This window comes from Macrotis lagotis, chromosome 4 (genome assembly GCF_037893015.1).
Source record: "Macrotis lagotis isolate mMagLag1 chromosome 4, bilby.v1.9.chrom.fasta, whole genome shotgun sequence".
Lineage (NCBI taxonomy): Eukaryota > Metazoa > Chordata > Mammalia > Peramelemorphia > Peramelidae > Macrotis > Macrotis lagotis.
This window is the reverse complement of record NC_133661.1, coordinates 234,031,624-234,052,316: the sequence shown is the minus strand read 5'-3', so window position 1 is coordinate 234,052,316 and position 20,693 is coordinate 234,031,624. Positions and strand designations below refer to the sequence as shown.

Below are 20,693 nucleotides of genomic sequence, written 5' to 3'. Positions count from 1 at the left end.
GGGGGGCATTGTGCAAGAACGGATAGTCAGTGGTGACAAACAGCATCTGAGTCTGATCAATTTAGAACCCAAATCTACCTATCGGGTTTGCTTAGTGCCATTGGATGCTTTTAATTATCGAGCTGGAGAAGACACCATTTGTTCTGAGGCTACTACTCAAGCCTCCCATTTCAACAATGGCAGCAACACAGCTTCCAGTCATGAGCAGACAACTTCTCACAACATGGGTTCCCCCTTTCTTCTGGCAGGTTTGATTGGGGGTGCCGTGATATTTGTGTTGGTGGTTTTGCTCAGCATTTTTTGCTGGCACATGCACAAAAAGGGGCGCTACACCTCCCAGAAGTGGAAATATAATCGGGGCCGACGGAAAGATGATTACTGTGAAGCGGGCACCAAAAAGGACAACTCCATCCTGGAGATGACAGAAACCAGCTTTCAGATTGTCTCCTTAAATAATGATCAGCTCCTTAAAGGAGATTTCAGACTGCAACCCATTTACACCCCAAATGGGGGCATTAATTACACAGACTGCCACATTCCCAACAACATGAGATACTGCAATAGCAGTGTTCCAGACTTGGAGCACTGCCATACGTGATATCGAGGGGGGGGGAAGGAGGACACCAAGCGGACAGTGAAACTCCTGAGAACACACACACACACACATACACACATGTGCGAGCATAGAAACACACACAAATTACATTTGATAAATGTTACACAGATGCATTTGTGCATTTGAATACTCTGTAATTTATACGGTGTACTATATAATGGGATTTAAAAAAGTGCTATCTTTTCTATTTCAAGTTAATTGCAAACAGTTTTGTAACTCTTTGCTTTTTAAATCTTTAAAAAAAAAGTTGCTGAAGTACTGTACAGGGTTGTACAATGTGAACCCAATGCCATGGCAAAGGAAAGAATGATTCTTCCGTACAATGTACATTAACCATTTTGCTGTCCAAGCTGTCAAGAGAGTTTTCTTTTTTCAGAGCCACTGGTCAAGGTCCAAGTACAAATTAGAATGGATTCATTAGGAAAGGATAATTTAATTTTTATTTAAAAAAATCTAACCAAGCAATTTCATGTTATTTCTGCACTTCCCTATTTTTTGGGAGGGGGTGTGTGTAAAAGTACAAATCACAAAGTAAGAGATGGGCAAATTGTACCCAAATTCTGATTTTACCAAGTGTAGGAAATAACTGCTGAATCACAAGGAAAGAACTTCATTCTCATAGGGCATGACAAAGCCCAAGAGGATTAATTAAAATTTTAAAAAACCCTGAAAACTTTGGAAGTGGCTGGATAAATGTTTTTTTTTAATCATCATAGTGTCCCAACCCTATATAATTTGACAGAGTTAGAGATCAGGTACATTTAATTCAGATATATTGAGGAGCTGATAATCCAGAAGGAAAGTCAACTCCCTTTAAAAGTGTTTATGTTCAAATTAAATTTAAGGCTAAACCAAATTCAACAGAAAAGTTTTCCAGTACATTGTTCTAAGAGAGACTAACAAAATAGTAAAGAAATACTGAATTAAATTATTTTTGATAAAGAAGATTATTTTGGGAAATTCAATAAGGCTGTGTCTACATGACTGATCGATCAAGCAAAGGAGTGGAGAAAAAAAATCATTCAAGCTAGATTTTTTTTGGTTGTCATGTAGTTAAGAAAAATCTTGAAATAGTTATTGTTATTTTTTCATCTGGTTATGTTGGTCTCATGTAGACAAAGTCCAAACTCACGCGTTTCCTTCTCTCAATTTCTTGTCTTCCATTCAGACATTTTTTGAGGAAAAAAAAATCACAAAATTATATTAATCATATTCCATTTGGTTCTCATCTTTCCTCAGTTTTCCAGGAAAAGTTATTTATGACACTCTGGGATGCACAGAAACTCACCCAAGTGCACCTAAAGCTTATGAAACTTATGTCCGTTATCACAGCTAATAGTAGATCCTAGATCCTAGAGTTAGAATTAGGAGGGACCTTAGAGGTTACTAAAGCCTACCACTGCTGGCCCCAAACATTATATATATTTATATATTCTTCTCTCCCCCCCTCCCAAGCAATTCCCATGTTTAATTTTTTTTTCCATTTTGCAGCTTACATTTAATTGATGGAAAAATTGAGCAAACTGAAATTTTATAAATTTTTCTGCCTAATCTTGTCAAATCATGGGAGAGAGAACAAAAGAAGATTAGGAGCAGAGTTGTCTAAGTATGATATGTTATGTTTTTGATGCTCTGTCCCTTCTTCACAGGATTACATGGGGTCCTTGGAATTCTAGATCATTTTCTCCCTTTCATCCCCAAGATGTAGAAGGGCTATGAATGGAGATGGTAGGCATTACCTTGAAAGTTTGCATCCTTTTGAAGTTCTAGTTAAAAAATCAAATTTAGAAATCTCACTCTTTACTGTGTGTTTTCTATTTTTTCTCTCACTATAACAGGTATTTTAGGAAGCCATGTGGCAAGTGTCACAGAGTTGTCTTTGTTTTTATTTTCTTTTGTTTTTAAAGGGAAAAAAATAAGCTGTGATGTGTCTTCTTTGTATTAACCTTAGGTATAAAATGCTATGCAAGTTTTTTTTTTCTTTATAGTAAAAGCCTTATTTCCTCAATACTTTCTCTCTCCCCAGTATGTTTTAACTCCTCTGGCCCTTTGGGATAAACAAAAAGAAAGTGTAACTAGCTATATATTGTTATAGACGCCAGTGCACCGGTGTGCATTCAGCCAATGTGAAATTGGCTTTGTATGAATTCTGGAATGGCTAAGATTTCCAGTGTAGTATAGCAGCTCAACTCAGTTGCTTACTTAACACTATTTCTACAGTAGGAGTGAAAGAGGTTAGGTTTAGCAATGAAAGAACCCAGTCTGGAAAATTCAGTTATATACCTAGGGTGATCTCACTTAATTACTTCAGGTCTTCAACATTCTTAGACTTTATAGACAACATTGTATTTTCAGGAAGGATGTTTTGCTTTCTTATTAAATACAGATTCAACATTTTATTCATTTATTCTCATGTGATTTCACTCCCAATGGCCCCTGGTCATTGAGATTCAAATGGGTGGGTTTCCTATTTTCTTAAATTTTCCTCTGACCTACTCAGTGTGTTGGATTATTTGACACTAGGAGGTGTGACAGAGTTCCTGGCTGAAAGAATGAATTGCAGTGGCTTAAATCAGTATTAAACCCATTATGCTAGTCGAGTTGTAAAAGTTTCATTTATCATTAACCTTGCTCATTTTGATTTTCTGTATGACACAACAAATGCTCTGTTAAAAATAAGATCCTTTTTGAATGTGATATTTGGGAATTTCACCTCATGCTAAAAGCATACAGACTGTCGTATAACAGTGTTCTGTTTTATAATGGACCCACATTGCTTCTGCCTCACCATAGGACTTGTGCTTGACATTATGTTTCAAGTGATGGCCAGGTTTGTGCAAGCCTGATTGCATTTTAACTTGGTGATTGATATACACTAGGGTGGCCAGAATTAGGTGAGAAACCAAATTCATATAGCAGAAGGATGTTCACTGATTCATCATCAAGCAAGTCCTATGGTCTTGACTTAGATGCATGGTGTTTTAGCCAACTGAATTAATTTGATTCATGGTATATGTGACTTTTGCAGGGAGGAAATACTAAAAAGAACAGGAATAAATCAATATCTAATGACAGTCATTATCTATACCCATGATTGCCATTAGATTTAAAGGTGATGGTGCTCCAGCCTTCCCTCCCAGTGTCAACATTTGTCTATTGAAGTTGTAACTTTGTTATATGTGTTAAGCAGGAAGAGATACCTGGTATTTCCCTGCCTTTACTTTCCCAGGGCTTCTGAATAAGAATACTGCAATTGAAATTCATTTTCCCTTGTGAGCACTATTATATTTTCTAATTATCTGAATGTTTGTGGAAGATATATTAGGAGTTTCCCCCAAGGTGAAAAAACATACCATATGACTGGTCTGAGGGGAAAAAAAGCAAACCTAAAGAAGGAGCTAATATTACACAGCTCCATTTTCTACTAGAAGAGATCATAATCTTTTTAGTCATTTCATGGGCATTAGAAAATACCTCCCCACTGGGAGAAAACCTCTTCATGTTGTGAGCAAAGCATCCATACAAATCATAAGGCAGTATTGTTGTAACCCAGGGGGAGAACTAATAACGTACCTTATCTACCCATCTCAGCAGCGGGTTCAGCCACAGCTATTGACAGTGAAGTGGTTAATTTCCATTTAATCCTTTGTTCATAGCATTTCTTTATTCTAATTTATAATGAGGAGACATTAAAGTTTTACTTTAGAACATGAAAATAATGGTTTTACTCATGACTTATCTTTCAGCCATACAAAAAAGCAAAACAGAAGTGAGTGCCCCAAAGAGAAAACAAAAATAACTTGAGTGCTAAGCCTCATGTAGCCTTGCTGGATGTTTCTTTTCACACAAGGAAGCTGGAGTTTTCATCCTTCCCCATTGCTAAAGCAGGATTTACTTTGGTCCCTTTGAATTTACTTTGCAATTTTAGCTGCAAGGGAAATTGATTGAATCAAGTTTGGTAAAGCAGTCATCCTATGTGTGTGTGTGTGTGTGTGTATATACACACACCAAATAAAAAGGTTTAGTTGTTCCTTTTCCCCTAGTAGCACACCTACCAGACTAGCACAAAGTTGGGCCGTAGAAGTCAAAGATTTTTCTGGTATCTAAAAATCTCCCTGGGGCTGGAAAGCTATTCCCTAGGATGTAAAATGTATATCAATTTACAGGGACAGAATGAGGCCTTAGGCCAATGTGTGTCCCTGATTATGAGCAGAGTGGCATCAAATATATTCATTAAAACTTTATCATGTTGATTTGTTATTGATTGAGCCATATATTAGTTTGGTTCTTGTTTGCCTTGACATGAACTTCAAGGGGCTGGAAAACCTGCATTATACATCTTCTGAGACCTACCATGTTGCACATGTTAACTTCAAGACTTCACTCTACACTATACAGTACCTTGTTGATATATTAAGTAAAGACTTATTTTAAAAAAATGTGTTTATTTGATCTGGTTCATTGAAATGCAGTATTTATAGTTGTTTTGAATAGATGGAGAAACAAAAAATGGTCCTGAGTGAATTAATGGTTTTAGGAGAATAATTAGGAATAAATTGACTGCTAGGGTTTTTATTTTCTTGTTTCCCTGATATATATATATATATATATATATCTTTATTTTAAAGACCAGTTGACCCTTTTCATGTTTCAGTGTTTTTTGGATGCTTTTTAAAATTTCCTGGCCAGAGTATGTGTATTCCTACATGTGTATGTCCTTTTTTATAGGGGAATGAAATAATCTCATACAAACTAATCTTTTTACCTCAAAGTTAGAATACTCCTTTTTCTATCTCCAAAAGGTATATAGACCATTTGTTAATAGCTCACATGAATATGAATCTTTATGGTTTACAAAGTATTTTCTTCATAACATCTCTATAATACGTAGAGATAAAGAAACTGAAGTTTGATATCTAAACTATTTTAAGTATTAGAGCTTGTCCTGAAAGTCACATCTTCTAGCTCTATTGTTCTTGATAGTATGCCCTACTAACTTTTATACTCTAAGTATATCCTTTCCTTCCTTGCAATGTTTTACAACCAATGAAATTCTGTTTTCAGAATTAATTCTGAAATTCAGCGTTAAAATTGTCCCTGTTGTGGTACATTATATATTATATATTTACATATATATCCCATATAATATAGACATACAGACATACAATTACGTGTTTGTGCACACATCACTAGATTTCAATTACTTTTATAAGACCTTGATTATTCAGAAACCAATTCTTAATGGATCATTCATATTTCCTTTTGCTGGCCATCGGTTCACTCTATAACTTTGGATTATTTTAACTCATTTTCCTTTTTGTCATCTTGGCCAATTTGATGGATGCGAAGTGATACTTCAGAGTTAATGTAAAAACTTTTCAAAAGTGATTTCAAGAATAAATTAGGAAAGAACACTCAACCTGTTAGAATCAGAAAGCATTTTAATCCTTAGCATCTGTATTGAAAAGTTTTACTTTAGGAAATAGTAATGTCTAGCAACTAAATTATGGTCTCAGGATTAGGATGCTATCCTGTTAAAAATGACTGGTCCTTTAGGGGATGGAGGGGGGCAATTACATCATTATGTTTTCAGGAATAATTAAGATTCTGTGATTTTTAACCACCCCAGACCTTTTTAATATAGCCATCTACTGAGTCCTAACCTTAGAAATAACAATAGCTACTATTTAAGCACTTCACATGTTATCTCAATTGCTCTTCATAATTCTGTAAGATACTATTATCTCCATTTCACAGAAGAAAAAAACTGAGGCTTAGAGAGAGGTACAGTGATTTGTCCAGCTTAGATACTAGTAAATATCTCCATTAGAATAAAATTAGATTAGATCTTATAAATTTAAATTCAGCCCTCAACAGGAGACAGGTTTTAGAACCTCTTTTATCCTTTTAACTTTTAACTAAGCACATGTATTTGAAAAAGACAAACCAAGTGTTTCTTGGGAAACCAAGTCTAACTGCTTCCCCTCACTCTCTTGTCTAAACACATGAATAAAAATTTCAGAATAGATGGACTACCTATTCTTAAAGAATTTTAGGATAATAACCCATACTTTCTAGGAAGCTTGTTTTATTTTATGATTATGTTCAGAGAGTATATTGCTTAGGAAACTACTTCCTCCATTTTTTTGACCCTTATGTGTGATTTCATTATTTAGAGTACTCAGCATTTCCAAAGTGAACTCCTTATTTTTTTTCCAAAACCCTCTTTTCCCCTAATTTCCCTATTTTCTTATAATTTGCAAGGGTACCACCATCTTGCCAATTGCACAGGTAGGCATCATACTCTCACCATAACCCTCATCAAATCCATTGCCAACTCTGTCAAGTTTGCCTTAGAGTTTCTCACAAATGCCCCCTTCTTTCTTCTGATTCTGCCCCCCCCCCCAACTTTGGCGATTAGTCTTTTCACTTCATGTCTGAATTATTGTAACAACCTCTTGTTCCTCTTACAAGTCTTTTCCAATACTAGTTCATCATTCATCTGTCAAAATAATTTTCCTAAAGTGCAGGAGTTATCACAATATGACTACCCACCTCCCCCCATAAATCTAGTTGCTCCATTTCTCTAGGATAAAAATGATAAAATCCTTTGGTAATCAAAACCTTTCATAATGTGCTTCCAATTTTCCAGTCTTCTTACATACTTTCCCACTTAACTTGAGATTCACTAACTGACCTCCTTGCTGTCCATCTCTCAAACAAGATACCACTTATTCACTTCTGATATTTTCACTGACTTTTTCCTGCTTGGAATGTTCTTCATCATCTCTACTTTCTGGTTTCCCTGGTATTCTTCAAATTCACCTTAAACTACAGGAAGCCTTTACTTATCCTTCTTAATTCTGGTGTCTTCTCTAGCCTTATTATCTCCAATTTGGCTTGTTTCCTCCATTAGATTGGAAGCTTCTTGAGAGTAGAAACTATTTATTTTTTGCCTTTTTTTGAGGTCCCCACACTTAGTACTTAATAATTTTATTGATTTGAGGAAAAATCCTCAATACAAATAAATATTGGCATCATTTCTGCAACTTGTGACTTCCCATGTTTACACATGACTTTTGGTTTAGAGACAGGATTTTAATCTCCTGATTCTATAGCTGGTTGTTTCTGTTGGGGGCTGAGGAAACAAATAGCCTTATAACTGTTAACAGGGAAAGTTAATTTTAACTACACTTGCAACTTTCATACTTTTATACCAATTGAAACGTAAAGTTTCAATTTTAATGAAATTATTAAATATTTATACTTGAGTAGCATAAAAGTTATGAGATAAACTTCAATCTATATCTGGAGCAAAGTTAGCAAAATTCACTAAAGATTCAAAATTTTAAAATATATAGGACCATATCAAACTGGCTTTCATTATTAAAAACTTGAAGACTTATGTTCACTATTCTCCATGAATAATAGGAGATATGATATGTTTATGGAATTTAAGTTTTTAGCATCCCAAATTTTACAAATGAGGTTTATATTGATAAGAATAAAATAATTTTATAAAGTACAACAATGTATCATCCTAATTGTTAAATCAGTGTGGTTCTTGTTTCAAAGCAAATATAGAAGATGAAAGTCTCCATGTATTTTTAAAGGACAGTTAAAATAATAACTTCATAATGTACACCATAAAAGCCATCAGCACTGGCCCCAAATCTTTCCTCTATGGATAAGTATGCTGATACTGTTTTCTTGACCCTTTAAAGTCAAGCCACTAAATTCAATTCAATTAATTTCTTGAACTGGCAGCTGAAAGTGGAAAAAATAGTAATAATGTTATATAGTGCCTACTATTTGCTATGCATTGGGGCAAGTTTTTGGAAATATTTCATTTGATTCTCAAAACAGTTCTGGGAAGTAGGTGCTATTATTATCTTCTTCATTTTAACAGATGAGGAAACTGAGGCAAACAGGTTAAGTGATTTTCCCAGGATTGTATAGCTTAAAGGTATATCAGGTCAGATTTGAATTTAGGTCCTCCTGACTCCAGAACTGTCCCTTTTATCTACTGACCCACCTAGTTGCCCTTAGAATAGTGTCATCTCTGCAAGACCTCATCATTGCTAGAGTTGATGTGGGATCTGGCAAATCTGGGGTTTTCATCCGTGAATTACACTACTTTTGTTTCTTTGGCTAATTTAAGTGATCCAGGTAACTCTAAAATTCTTAGGTTACAGAGCAGATGTCAAAATGATTTAGTATGAGTTTCCTTATCAGAAGTTCTCTATGCAGATGAAAGGATAGTTTCAGTACCAAAAAGGAACAACAAAAACACTACTTTTATAGTATCCCTCGAATCAATATCTTTTTTCGGAGGGGGGAATAGAGTGATCACAAAATTTTGAGGTGGGAGGGATTTAACAATATCTTTTCCAACTACCTTGTTTTATAAGAGGAAATTAGGACAGGGTAGGTTAAGTGATTGACCCAAGTAACATAATAAATAAACAATTCAATTAAAAGCAAGGGTTTTAGACTCAAAATTATTCCAAGAACTGGTAACCAGGAACATGCCTACCTTTGTCTCTCCCCCTTATTAAATATCTGAATGAGCAGGGCTTTGTAGAGATTTATGAATAGTTTCCCTGTAGCATATAGAGTAACATATTTATGGCATATAAATCAAAATGATACATGAAAATTATGCATCTCTAAGAACTAAATTTTTCCAAATTATGTGTAAACTGTTCATAACCTATGCCAACAAAATCAATTAAAATGGAAAATGTTGATGATTCCCCCCCCCTTCATTTGACTAAGGTTACATTTTTATTTATTTTTTGCTTATTTGATAGTGGTTCATATTAAAAAACTTTCAAGGTCCCACACATTTTACAGGCCTGAAGTTGTTAAATTACTGAAGTCATAAAGGCATTAAGCAGCAGAGACTATATTAGAACATTGGTTTCAAATCCAGATTTCTGTTTCCTGTTCAAGATTGTAGTATCAAATTTATGCTTCTCCTCCTTACTTCTTGCCCAGTTAGAAAATTTGAAGTTATAGTATATGAATAAAACCATGTGTAGCCTTTCATTCTAAGTAGAAAAGTGCATCAAGTGGTAGAATAATGTAGATCTACTATGTTATAATGATATAATAATACCTACCATTTATGTAGCATATTAAGATTTGCAAATTATAAATAATTGTTTAACCTCATAGCAACATTGGAAGGGAGGTGTACGGATGAAAAAAATACAGACCACATGATTTGCCTTGGGAGGCTGAAATTGAATTCATAACTTAAATTATTTATAGCAACGGGCTTAAGTGACTTGCCCAAGATCACACAGGCAATCATTAAGTTTCTGAGGTTAAATTTGAACTCAGGTCCTCCTGACTCCAGGGCCAGTGTTCTAGCCATTGCACCACTTAGCTGTCCCCCAAATTCATAACTTCTTGAACCTCAGTTTAGCACCTATAGCTGCATTGCAAATAGTAAATCAATTTGAATGGCAAAAACTTTTGCACATTCTTTGCCAGGAGCAGGGAACTTCCAGCCTGCAGATCTGATTAGTTTCATGCTGCCAAGGCAACTGCAGGTAGAACTTGAAATCTGATAAATCTGGGTGCTTTTAGGAGTTAATTAAATATTTGACAAAATTTAGCCCATGATTGATGTTAAATATCCAAATGGCCCTTGACAAGAAAAAGTTCCCATTGCTACCTAAGTCTACTGCTAAAAAGCAAGTCAAAAGCCAGAAGACTACAAGAGGAGCATATAAAGGTTATTCTCCAGTCTCAGAGTACAGATTTGCTGCTGAAGACCAAATAATGAAAGGTCTATATGTAATGTACATTTGATCCATAAAATCAGAAGGTTTTGAGAATCAGATGCATTTAATTTTTTTTTAAGTAATGAAATAAATGATCTGTGAATTAGTTAATGTGAGAAACCTCCCTTTTGAAAACTCCACCAATGTACATCAGCCTTTTGTGACATAATAGTCCTAGGAAGTTAGTTTCTTTGTGAAACTTGGAGGTTAAAGTGACTTAGTTACTTCCATAGCTAGGAACTGTCAGAGGTTAAGAGGCAGATAAGTGTTATGATGGATAGAATTCTGAACTTGGAATCAGGAAGATCTGAGTTCAGATCCTGACCTGAAATTTATTACCTAAATAATGCTGTGTCAATTACTTAAATTCTACCTCAAGATCAAACCTGATTTATATATATTTATGTATGTGTATAAACACATGTGTGTATCTAAATACACACACACACACATTGCATGTTAGCTATTATTATCTGAACCCAGATCTTCTTCACAGTTCTATTCCCTACACACTCTCCATTATATCACACTACATTTTTTTTAAGTTTTTGCAAGGCAAATGGGGTTAAGTGGCTTGCCCAAGGCCACACAGCTAGGTAATTATTAAGTGTCTGAGACCAGATTTGAACCCAGGTACTCCTGACTCCAAGGTCGGTGCTTTATCTACTACGCCACCTAGCCGCCCCACACACTACATTTCTGCATCATATTTAGAGCTAGGAGAGACTTTAGAGGCGAATCAGTACAAATCTATTTATATAGATGATAAAACTGAGGCAAACAGAAGTTCAAAGGTTTGTCCCAAATTACAAGGTAATAAGAGAAAGAATCAAAATTTTTGACAGTGATCTCAGGAACTCCAAAATCAGGTCTAATTTTCCCTGCACCACACTAACAGTGAGAGGCCTTCTGTTTAATGGCAACTGTTGTTGGAATAAGCATGCTACCTCCAAAGTCTATATTTCAGTATTTATTGCCACTTATTACTCTATGGTCATCCAACATAAATTGTTATCTTACCTGAAAAAGTAAATTATCAGGAGTATCAAGTATATTATTTGGAAAATTTTATTGTCATAAAATATTGTATGGTCTATTCTTGTTTTTCTTCTGCTTTTTAGACAGGCGTAACATACAAACCATTTGTTATATAGTTCTATTTAGAAATTTGTCACCGCATGCAATGTAATGGAATTTTTATTCAGACCCACATTATTCCAAATGAATATTGTTGTCCCACTTTTTTCTATGTGGTAATGATTATGGTAGTTTTTTAAAAAGCATCTCAAGTACTGTTTTTAATTTTTTTAGTTTTTTAAGAATCTTTGGTTATCTTTGTGGTGATGATATCCCATATTTCAATAATCCTGTCAATCATAAATGTCATCAATGGCAGGAGACCAAACAAATCAATGAATTGCTATACCGAACAAATGGTATTTTGAGTTTAGATTCTAGCATTGTGTTTAAGATCACTGTAGGGCTAAAATTTTATTTGCTCCAGTATGTCAGAGTCTCAAAATTGTTATTTCTTTGTGTACTTGGTTATAATTGAAGGAAAGCATGTATAAATGGGCCTGGTACAAGTGACTACTGCATATTAATGAAAAACATTAATAAGATAGGTATTTTGTGTTAAGCATTGCACTAAATAATGAGCGTGCAGATAGCAAGGTGACACTGTCCCTGTCCTCAAGGAGTTTGCATTACAATAGAGGAGAAAATGATTATGGGGGAGTGATGTCTAGATAAGGGAGTGATGAACAGCACAAAAACCCATAAGAACATATTGAAATTGAAGGAACACTCAAAGAACCATACATTCTTAAATTGAAAGAGTCTATTCAGACAATCTAATAGAGACTGTATCCGAACATGATACCTTTCTACAAAATACTAAGCAAATTTCCATCTACCCTTTGAGTGAATACTTCTAATGGCAGGGGGAAAGATGGAATCCCAAAACTTTTAAGGAGGTCCATTTTTGAATGCTCTAATTTTTATTAAGTTTTTGTTTCATCGTATTTTTAATTTGCCTGCTAGTGGCCATCCATGATTCTTCATTCTTCCCTCTGGGATCAAGTAGAATAATTCTTCAGATAATTGAAGATAACTATCACCAAAACCTAAGCAGGCTAAGCATTCCCAATTCCTCCACTGGTCAAAAATTGGCATGATCCCAAATTTCTTCACTTTTTGTCTCTCCTCTTCTTGTTGATAGCCAGTCGTTCTTGATATATGTCTTCTTGAAATGAGATGCCTTAAACTAAAGCACATACTCCAAATATTATCTCAACAGAGAAGAAGGGCAGAGCATTGTAAGATTGTAATCTCCTTAACCCTTGGTGCCATGTTTCTTTTCCCAACATTGTAATATCACATGGGTTTTTGATTGTTTCTGATTTTGCTCTTACAAAACCTTGTTAGCATGTATTAAGTTTGCAATCTACTTGTACCTCCAGAATCTTTTTCTAAATAAGTCCTGGTTAGACATGATTCCTACATTTTACACTTGTGAAGTAGGTTTTTTTGTATCCCCAATAGAACCTTTCATTTATCCTTATTAAGTTTCACCTTATTAGAGTCTGTCTAATCTTCCAAACTATGGATCTCAGACTTTAGGGATCTCAAATCTTGAGCATGTTAACAATTCTTTCAAGCTTTATATTGTCTGAAAATCTGACAAGTGAAGCATCCACTCCTTTATCCAAGTCACTGATAAAAAAAAATGGAAACTAGCACAAGGCCAAGTGCAGATCCCTGAAGCTCTAGCTTCAGGGTTGATGTGTGTCTGGCCATTCAACCAATTCTGAATCTATGTTATTATACTATTGTATGCTTCAAATGTCTTTACTTTGTCTTCAAGAATAGTATGAGAGGGGTGGCTAGGTCGCACAATGGATAGAGCACCAGCCTGGAGTCAGGAGGACCTAAGTTCAAATGCGCCCTCAGACACTTAATCATTACCTAGCTATGTGGCCTTAGGAAAGCCACTTGCGGTTGCATTGCCTTGCAAAAAACTAAAAAAAAAGTATGAGAGAATTTTTCCAAATGCTTTGCTCAAATATAGGTACATTACAGCTATAGCATTTTCTTGGCATTCTCATAATACTAACAAAAATAAGAGATGAGATCAAACTATTATTACTTGCCTTTAACCATATTTGATTCTTCATGATCAGAAATTCTACTCAAGCTAACTCTTTGGGGTAGAGAACACTACTGTCATCTATATAATCACTGAATCTATGAAAAAGGAGGGGAAATGGACCAGAGGTGCATAGAAGAGGACCTGGACAGGATGAAGAGGACTCTAAAAGTGGTTGTTGTATGAAAAGTGGCAAGAGAAGTAAATACAAGAAAAAGGTAATGGGAAGCAATGAGTATGCCAATGTCTCTTGACTCTGCATGTGATTATGAAAGAAGGATTACCAGTTTTGAAAAATCTATATTTTTAGGAGGAAGTTAGACTTCAGGTTGAACCAGAATCAATGTGAATGAAATAGATCTAGGATCATAGGGTCATAATTTGAGAAGTAAAAAAGAATCGTAGGAATCATCTTGTTTAACTCCCTTATTTTATAGATGAGGATAATGAAACCCCCAAAGTTTATGTGACTTGCCTGTGGTCAAACCCCTATTAAGTGATGAGGTTAATATTTGATATCAGGACTTGAAATCAAGATAATTCCTAGACATCACAATAGATGACTGGGAAAACAGTGATAAGACCTAGAGGATTGGGACTGAGGAAGAATGATTCTGGGTATACTGAAGTGGTAAATGCATCAAAAGAAGGATAATTCTGACCCTGAAACTCAAATTGATCCTGAGCAGAAAAGGTCACCAGCTATCATCCTAGGGACTCTGGGAGAGAGTATGCAGTTTGCCCTAATTAATCTTATTGGGAAAGTAACAGGGGAGTGGGACTTGAAGGTCAATCAAGAGCAGGGATTGTATTTTCTATTTATATCTCCCCCAATTAACAGTGCATTGCACATAGTAAATACTTAATAAAGGTTTCATTCATTCATTAATACATCTCTAGAGGTAGCAGCTGAGTGAAAAGGGTAAGGAGTACCTTAAGTATCCCGGATGTTGATTAAACATGAAGTTGAGTCTGAGTAGTTCCAAGATAGTCCTGTTAGTTTCAACTCTGGTATGTTCTAATAATTTTATTTTAAAAGGACTTTGTACTTGCAGGTCTACTGCTGAATATTCTAGTTTCTCTGGAGGCCACAAACATTTCACATTTCTGTAGCACTTGAAGATGTACAAAATCCAATAACCCTGTGATAGAGAGAGTGCATTTATATATTCTGCTCTCTTTTTACTGAATGAAGGAAACTGAGACTTGGAGAAGAAGTTGAGTGTTTGCCACAGTTAGTATACAGGAGTAAGGCAGTTACTTAGGGGAGCATGGAAAAAATATACTTGTCCAATCTATGAATAAGGGAAGAATTTAGGATTACAGGAAATAAAATAGATAATTTTAATCATTGTTTTTTCAGTGATTTTAATTGTGATCAACTTTTCATGACTCCATTTCAGGTTTTCTTGGACAAGATATTAGAACAGTCTGTCATTTCCTTCTTCAGCTCATTTTCATTTTTGCAAATGAGGAATTAGGGCAAACAGGGTTAAGAGACTTGGCCAAGATTATACAGTAACTATCTAAGGCTTGATTAAAACTCATGAAGATGAGCCTTCCTTACTTCAACTTGCTTCAAGTCCAGCAATCCAACCACTATGAAGTCTAAATAAAAAAAAAACAACTTTTGCACAAAGCAAATGCAGACAACATTAGAGAGAAAACAGTAAACTGTGGGAAAAAATTGCAGCAAGTTTCTCTGACAAGTCTCATTTCTCAAATGTATAGGGAATTGAGCCAATTAATAAAAATAAGAGCCTTTCTCCAGCTGATAAATAGTAAAAGAATATGAACAGTCAGTTTTCAAAGAAATTAAAGCTATCTATAGTCAGTCATATGAAAAAATGCTCTAAATACTATTGATTAGAGAAAAGCATATTAAACACTTTTGAGATACCATTTTTCCATTTTGACCTTATCTTGGCATATGGTATGAGATGTTAATCTATGTCTAGTTTTTAATGTGCTGCTTTTCTAACACTTCTTATATAAACATTGCACTGGGGCAAAAAAGGTACAAAGCATGAAAAATTATCAAATAGCTTAGGAGAGATCTTGAGCAAATACATTTTTCTATGAAGTAATATGAAATAAGAAAAAGAAAAGATTCATATTCCTCCAACTAAAGTTTATTTTATGTATCTATGGAGCATTCTGTGTGTGTGTATGTGTGTGCATGTGTGTGTGTGTGTGGTGAGGTCAGGGTATAGAATGCTTTCAGAACAGTGGAGTGATAACTTCTTAAAATGTGGTTTGGAATATTTTTATATTAAAACTTCTTTGTCCAACATCCAACTTTGAACACAAGAGGCAGTATTGTGTAGTAGAAAATATTGCAGTCAGGAAGGATTTGAGTATAAATTGATTGTTAACAAGGGAGAAATCACTTAACTTTTTGGGAGTCTTGGTTTCTTCATATGTAAAATGAGTTTAGAGACTAGTTTCTATCACAGGCTTGATGAAGGAAAAAAAAAATGAAATAAGTATCTAAAAACATTTTCCAAACCTTCAAGTGCCATAATAAATGCATATTATTTTTGGGATGATAAAAATAAATATAAACTACTATTATTAAAATAACTTTCAGTAAAGATGGGAAATTATGTCATATCAACAATGACTTTGAATAGTTAAGTGGTACATTGGACATTAGGTCAGGAAGACCTGAATTCAAATGCTGCCTCAGAGACTTCCTAGCCGAATGACTCTGGGCAAGTAATTTATGCTCTTTCAGATTTAATTTCCTTGGGGTAGCTGGATAGCACAGTGGTTAGAGCACTGATCCTGGAATCAAGAGGACCTGAGTTCAAATTCAGCCTCAGACACTTAACAATTACTTAACTGTGTGATCTTGGGCAAATCATTTAATCCCATTGTTTTGCAAAACAACAACAACAAAACATTTAATTTACTCATCTATAAACTGGGATAATAAAAGCACCTACTTCAAAAAATCGTGAGAAACAAATTAAATAACATTTGAAAAGTTCTTTGTGAAACTTTTAAAGTACCATATAAATGACACTATTATTCAAACTGAGATCTCTAAATCATACACAGGTTGTTTTTCAATCATATTTGAGTCTTCATAACCTCATTTGAAGTTTTCTTGGTAAAGATACTGAATTAGAAACTGGGCTAAACAAGGTTAGGTGACTTGCCCAGGGTCACACAGCTTAGGCCAGATTTGATCAGGAAGATGAGTCTTCCCAACTCCATACACCGTGCTTTATCCATTTCGTCACCTAATGGACCAAGTTTATGTATTCTTTACCAAATCTTAATCTGAATTATAGCATTATTATTACTTTGCAAAACTTAAAGCATTATAAGCGACTCTAATAACAATTCAGATTTATAGAGACAATATGGAATAATAGAGGTCTTTCAAAATTGAGAAAATTTAAATACAAAACTCACCTCTGTACATATTGGTTTTGAGATTCTAGTAAAGACATTTGATCTTTCACTGCTCTAAGACTACTTTTCTGCTCTATACGTTATAGAAATATTACTAATCTGCATTGATAGATGGTCATAGGCAGTCTCCTCACTTAGAAACTCCTTTTACCAATTAAATAGCAGGTCCAGTCCATATTCTAATTTATACTTGTGTAAGGTATATATGTATGTGTGTATGTGTTTGTGTGTGTGTGTCCATTATATGCACATAAGTATCCATATGTATATTGCATATTATGTATGTATATATATATTTATATGTATGTATATATATTAGAGTGAGAGAGAGAGAGAGAGAAACTGCCTGTTTTTGAAAGAACCATACTAGCAACATGAGCAGCCTAGCCAGGAGGAACTGCTAGCAGGATCCAGGATTGGAGGGGTTAGGTAATCTCTCCTAAAGTAATTTCTCTTAAGAGTCCAAATTCTCTAAGAGGGTTATAAGTCTAGAATTGTATCTATTTTCCAATCCTCAAATAACTCTAGTCTAAAAGTATGAATCTGGATTCAGAATAAAAACTTCTCCCTTGAACCTTCTTAAGAGGAGAAGGTAGACAACTTAAACTCACCAACTTAACTCTTTCCACCAAAAACTAGTAAGGGGGGTGACCTCATAAAAAGTTAATAAACTTCTTCTTAAAGGATGCATCAAACAAAAATCAGAAAAAGTTTCCAGATGATATTGTACCAAAGAATGCACGATAGTCAAAGAACTCTTTGGATGGGAGGGAGATAAAAGATATCAGATTTAAAAAAGGGAAGAACAGAGCAATCTCACTCTCAGTAGTCTCTAGGACATCAGATATTGAAATTTCTGATTCATGATGGGGGTAACCTCCTTCTATATGTTTGTAGCCCTGGGACTTCAATCTTTCAACCTTTCAATAGCCTGTGCCTTGCCTCACTTGTGACTTGTCTACCTCAAGGGCCTATATTGAAGTGGCTTTCCAATAAAATCAAAGTCTCTTCTCCACACACACAGCATTTTGAATCAACATTCTCTTTGTCAACAAAGAGTCATATCCCTTTTAACAAAATGAAGTACAGGTCACAGGTTCATTCCTGAAGAAAACTTCCCACCTCTCCTAAATAGGAATGTTATATTCATATAGCACTTTAATATTTAATAATGATAATTTTAGCTCACATTTTCAAAATATTTTAAAGTTTGCACCCACCAAAAACAAAACTTTATACTACTGCTATTATCATGTTCATTTTATAGGTGAGGAAATTGAGACACAGATATATAAAGTAATTTGTAGAGGAACAGTCAGCTAGTAAGTAGCTGGCAGATATGATATTCAGTTTCACATAGTTTCCATAAGAGTTAACAGTTGCTCTGGGGAAAGTTCTAACTGTAACTGTGAAAAGATTTTCCTGAAATGTATAGGTCCATAACTTACGTCAGCCTGAGTCCATGGAGAAAAAAAAAACAAAGGGAACACCTTAACCACCCCTCCCAGTCCCAGCCTGCCTTTTCCTTCTAGCTACAACCCTTAGCATCTCTAGAAAACAAGCCAATGAGGATTTAACTTTACTACATTATTTGCAATAGCTGTGAGTTTAGAAGCTTAAATTATGTGCATCCATATAAGTTCTACATAATATTGTACATTTGTATCTATTACAATTCCTACAATTGTGTTTTGGTTATCCATTGAGAAATCATCTCCAGATATCCATGATGTTTATGGAATTATTCAGAAAGCAAAATATACTAGAAATACCATTCAGTTCTTTAAAAGTTGGAAGTTTAGTTCAAAGACAAGAGAAAGTGAATAAGATCCATCCTTTGAATAAAGCATGTATTTATTAGTTCAATGAAAAACTATCTACTGGGAAACAGCTAGACAATGTCATAGGGGAAGCATTTCCTAGACTTATATAAGCACTGAGATAAAAACAAAATGCCTATTTTCAAAATTGAATGCATTTTGTTCTAGCAATTTGTGATCTTGATTAAATTATTTGTAATGTGGCAATTAGGTCCCTCAGATTTGCGAGTTGGGAGGATAGATTTAATGACCAAGCAGAAGACTCACTGTATCCTTATAGCTCTTTTTTCTTCACAAGAGCAGTGAAGAATTTGTCCAATCAAAAAACCAACTTGCTTATTAGCTTTGCCCTTTATTTTTACTTTTTTTAGAAAGTAGGTAAAATCTCAAGAAAATAAATAGACTTAGTCTCTGTTGTATAAAATTGATTTTTTTTGTGTGTATATGTTTGAGTATTGTCTATGTATGTGTTTAATCATAGTCAATGAAAGAGTGATGATAAAGGTAACTTTTTCAGCTGATGAAGACCTTGAAGATTATAATGGATAGCAAGGTCATTATGAGTCAACAGCAGAATATGAAACCCCCCCCCCCATAGTTGAATCTAAGAGGAGGATGCATTCATTAAGGCATTATGTTCAGAATGAGGGAGGTGACAGCTGCACCACACTAGTTTAGTTTACATCTGGAGAACTATGTGTTTGTTTCAATGCACCTTGTTTTAAAAAGGATAAATGAACAGGTCTAGTTAAGGTTGAACCAGAAGATTATAAAAGTAGAGATCATACAATCTAGGGACTAAGAGATGTAAATGGGAATAATTTAGTTAGAGAAGAAAAATTTAAGAGGAAATGATTTATATCTTTAGATATTTGAAAGATTGTCACTTGGATGATTAAATTGGTTTGGTCTTAAGTAAGAGAGATTTCAGCTATATGTAAGGAAAAACTTCCTAACAATTATAACTGTTGGGGCAGCTAGTTGGCATAGTGGCTAGAGCACAGGCCTTGGAGTCCAGAGGACCTGAGTTAAAATTCAGCCTCAGACACAATAATTGCCTAACTGTTTGACATTGGGTAAGTCACTTAACCCCATTGCCTTAAATAAAAATTAAAAAAAAAACCAATTATAACTGTCCAAAGAAAAATGGACTGCCACAAGAAGTGTGTATTCCTTGATGGAGGGTGGGGGGGTGGTTATCATAAAGTGTGACAAATTATAGGAGTGTTGGAGAGATTCTAGCTTAGGTCTTGGTTGAGCTAAATGACATGTAAAGCTTCCAAATGTGATTTTATGATTTTCTTTTTAAATTTTAAATACATTTTTGTAATTTTTAAATATCTGCTATATCACTGCATTCAAATATATGATTTTTAAAAATACTCATAGTAGTAGTTATGCTTTTTAGTGAACTTAAAAGATAGTAACAACAGTTTAGTCAAAGGCCCCTCAAATGGCATTGAATTTTGTCTAATCAAAACTGATTATAGAATATTCTAGAAGTCTATTTTAATTAGTATTTCAGGGGGTGGAGCTAAGATGGCAGATTAAAGAAGTACTCAACTTAATTCAACTCTTTCAGCGTCACCCACCAAAGAACTTTAAAGTACGACCTCAAATCAAATTCTGGGTTGGAGGAGCCAACAAAAAGTCAGAGTTAGATAGACTTCCAGTAAAAACAACTTAGGAGTCAGAAGGAGAGATCTGTGGCACAGGAGAGGAGACTGACCTGGAACCACATGAATGGAATGTCAATAGTAGAATTAGATGGTGGTAGCAAAAGCCCTGGCAATTGGTCAGAAAGGAATATAAGTTTCCCCTGCATGAAGAGATTCTATTTACCTCTCCAAAGCCTACATCCACTTCTGAGTTCAGGGGCAGAGAGGAACATT

At 34.8% G+C, this 20,693-nt stretch overlaps 1 protein-coding gene across 1 annotated transcript in view; it reads left to right on the top strand.

Annotated features, from left to right (window-relative positions):
* FLRT2 (fibronectin leucine rich transmembrane protein 2) overlaps positions 1-20,286 on the top strand; it is a 117,502-nt gene extending 97,216 nt beyond the window's left edge. The window contains 1 exon segment of the mRNA XM_074235586.1: positions 2-20,286. Coding sequence (XP_074091687.1) covers positions 2-598 — 597 coding nt within the window. The 3' untranslated portion in view covers positions 599-20,286.
* The last annotated feature ends 407 nt before the right edge of the window (positions 20,287-20,693 follow it).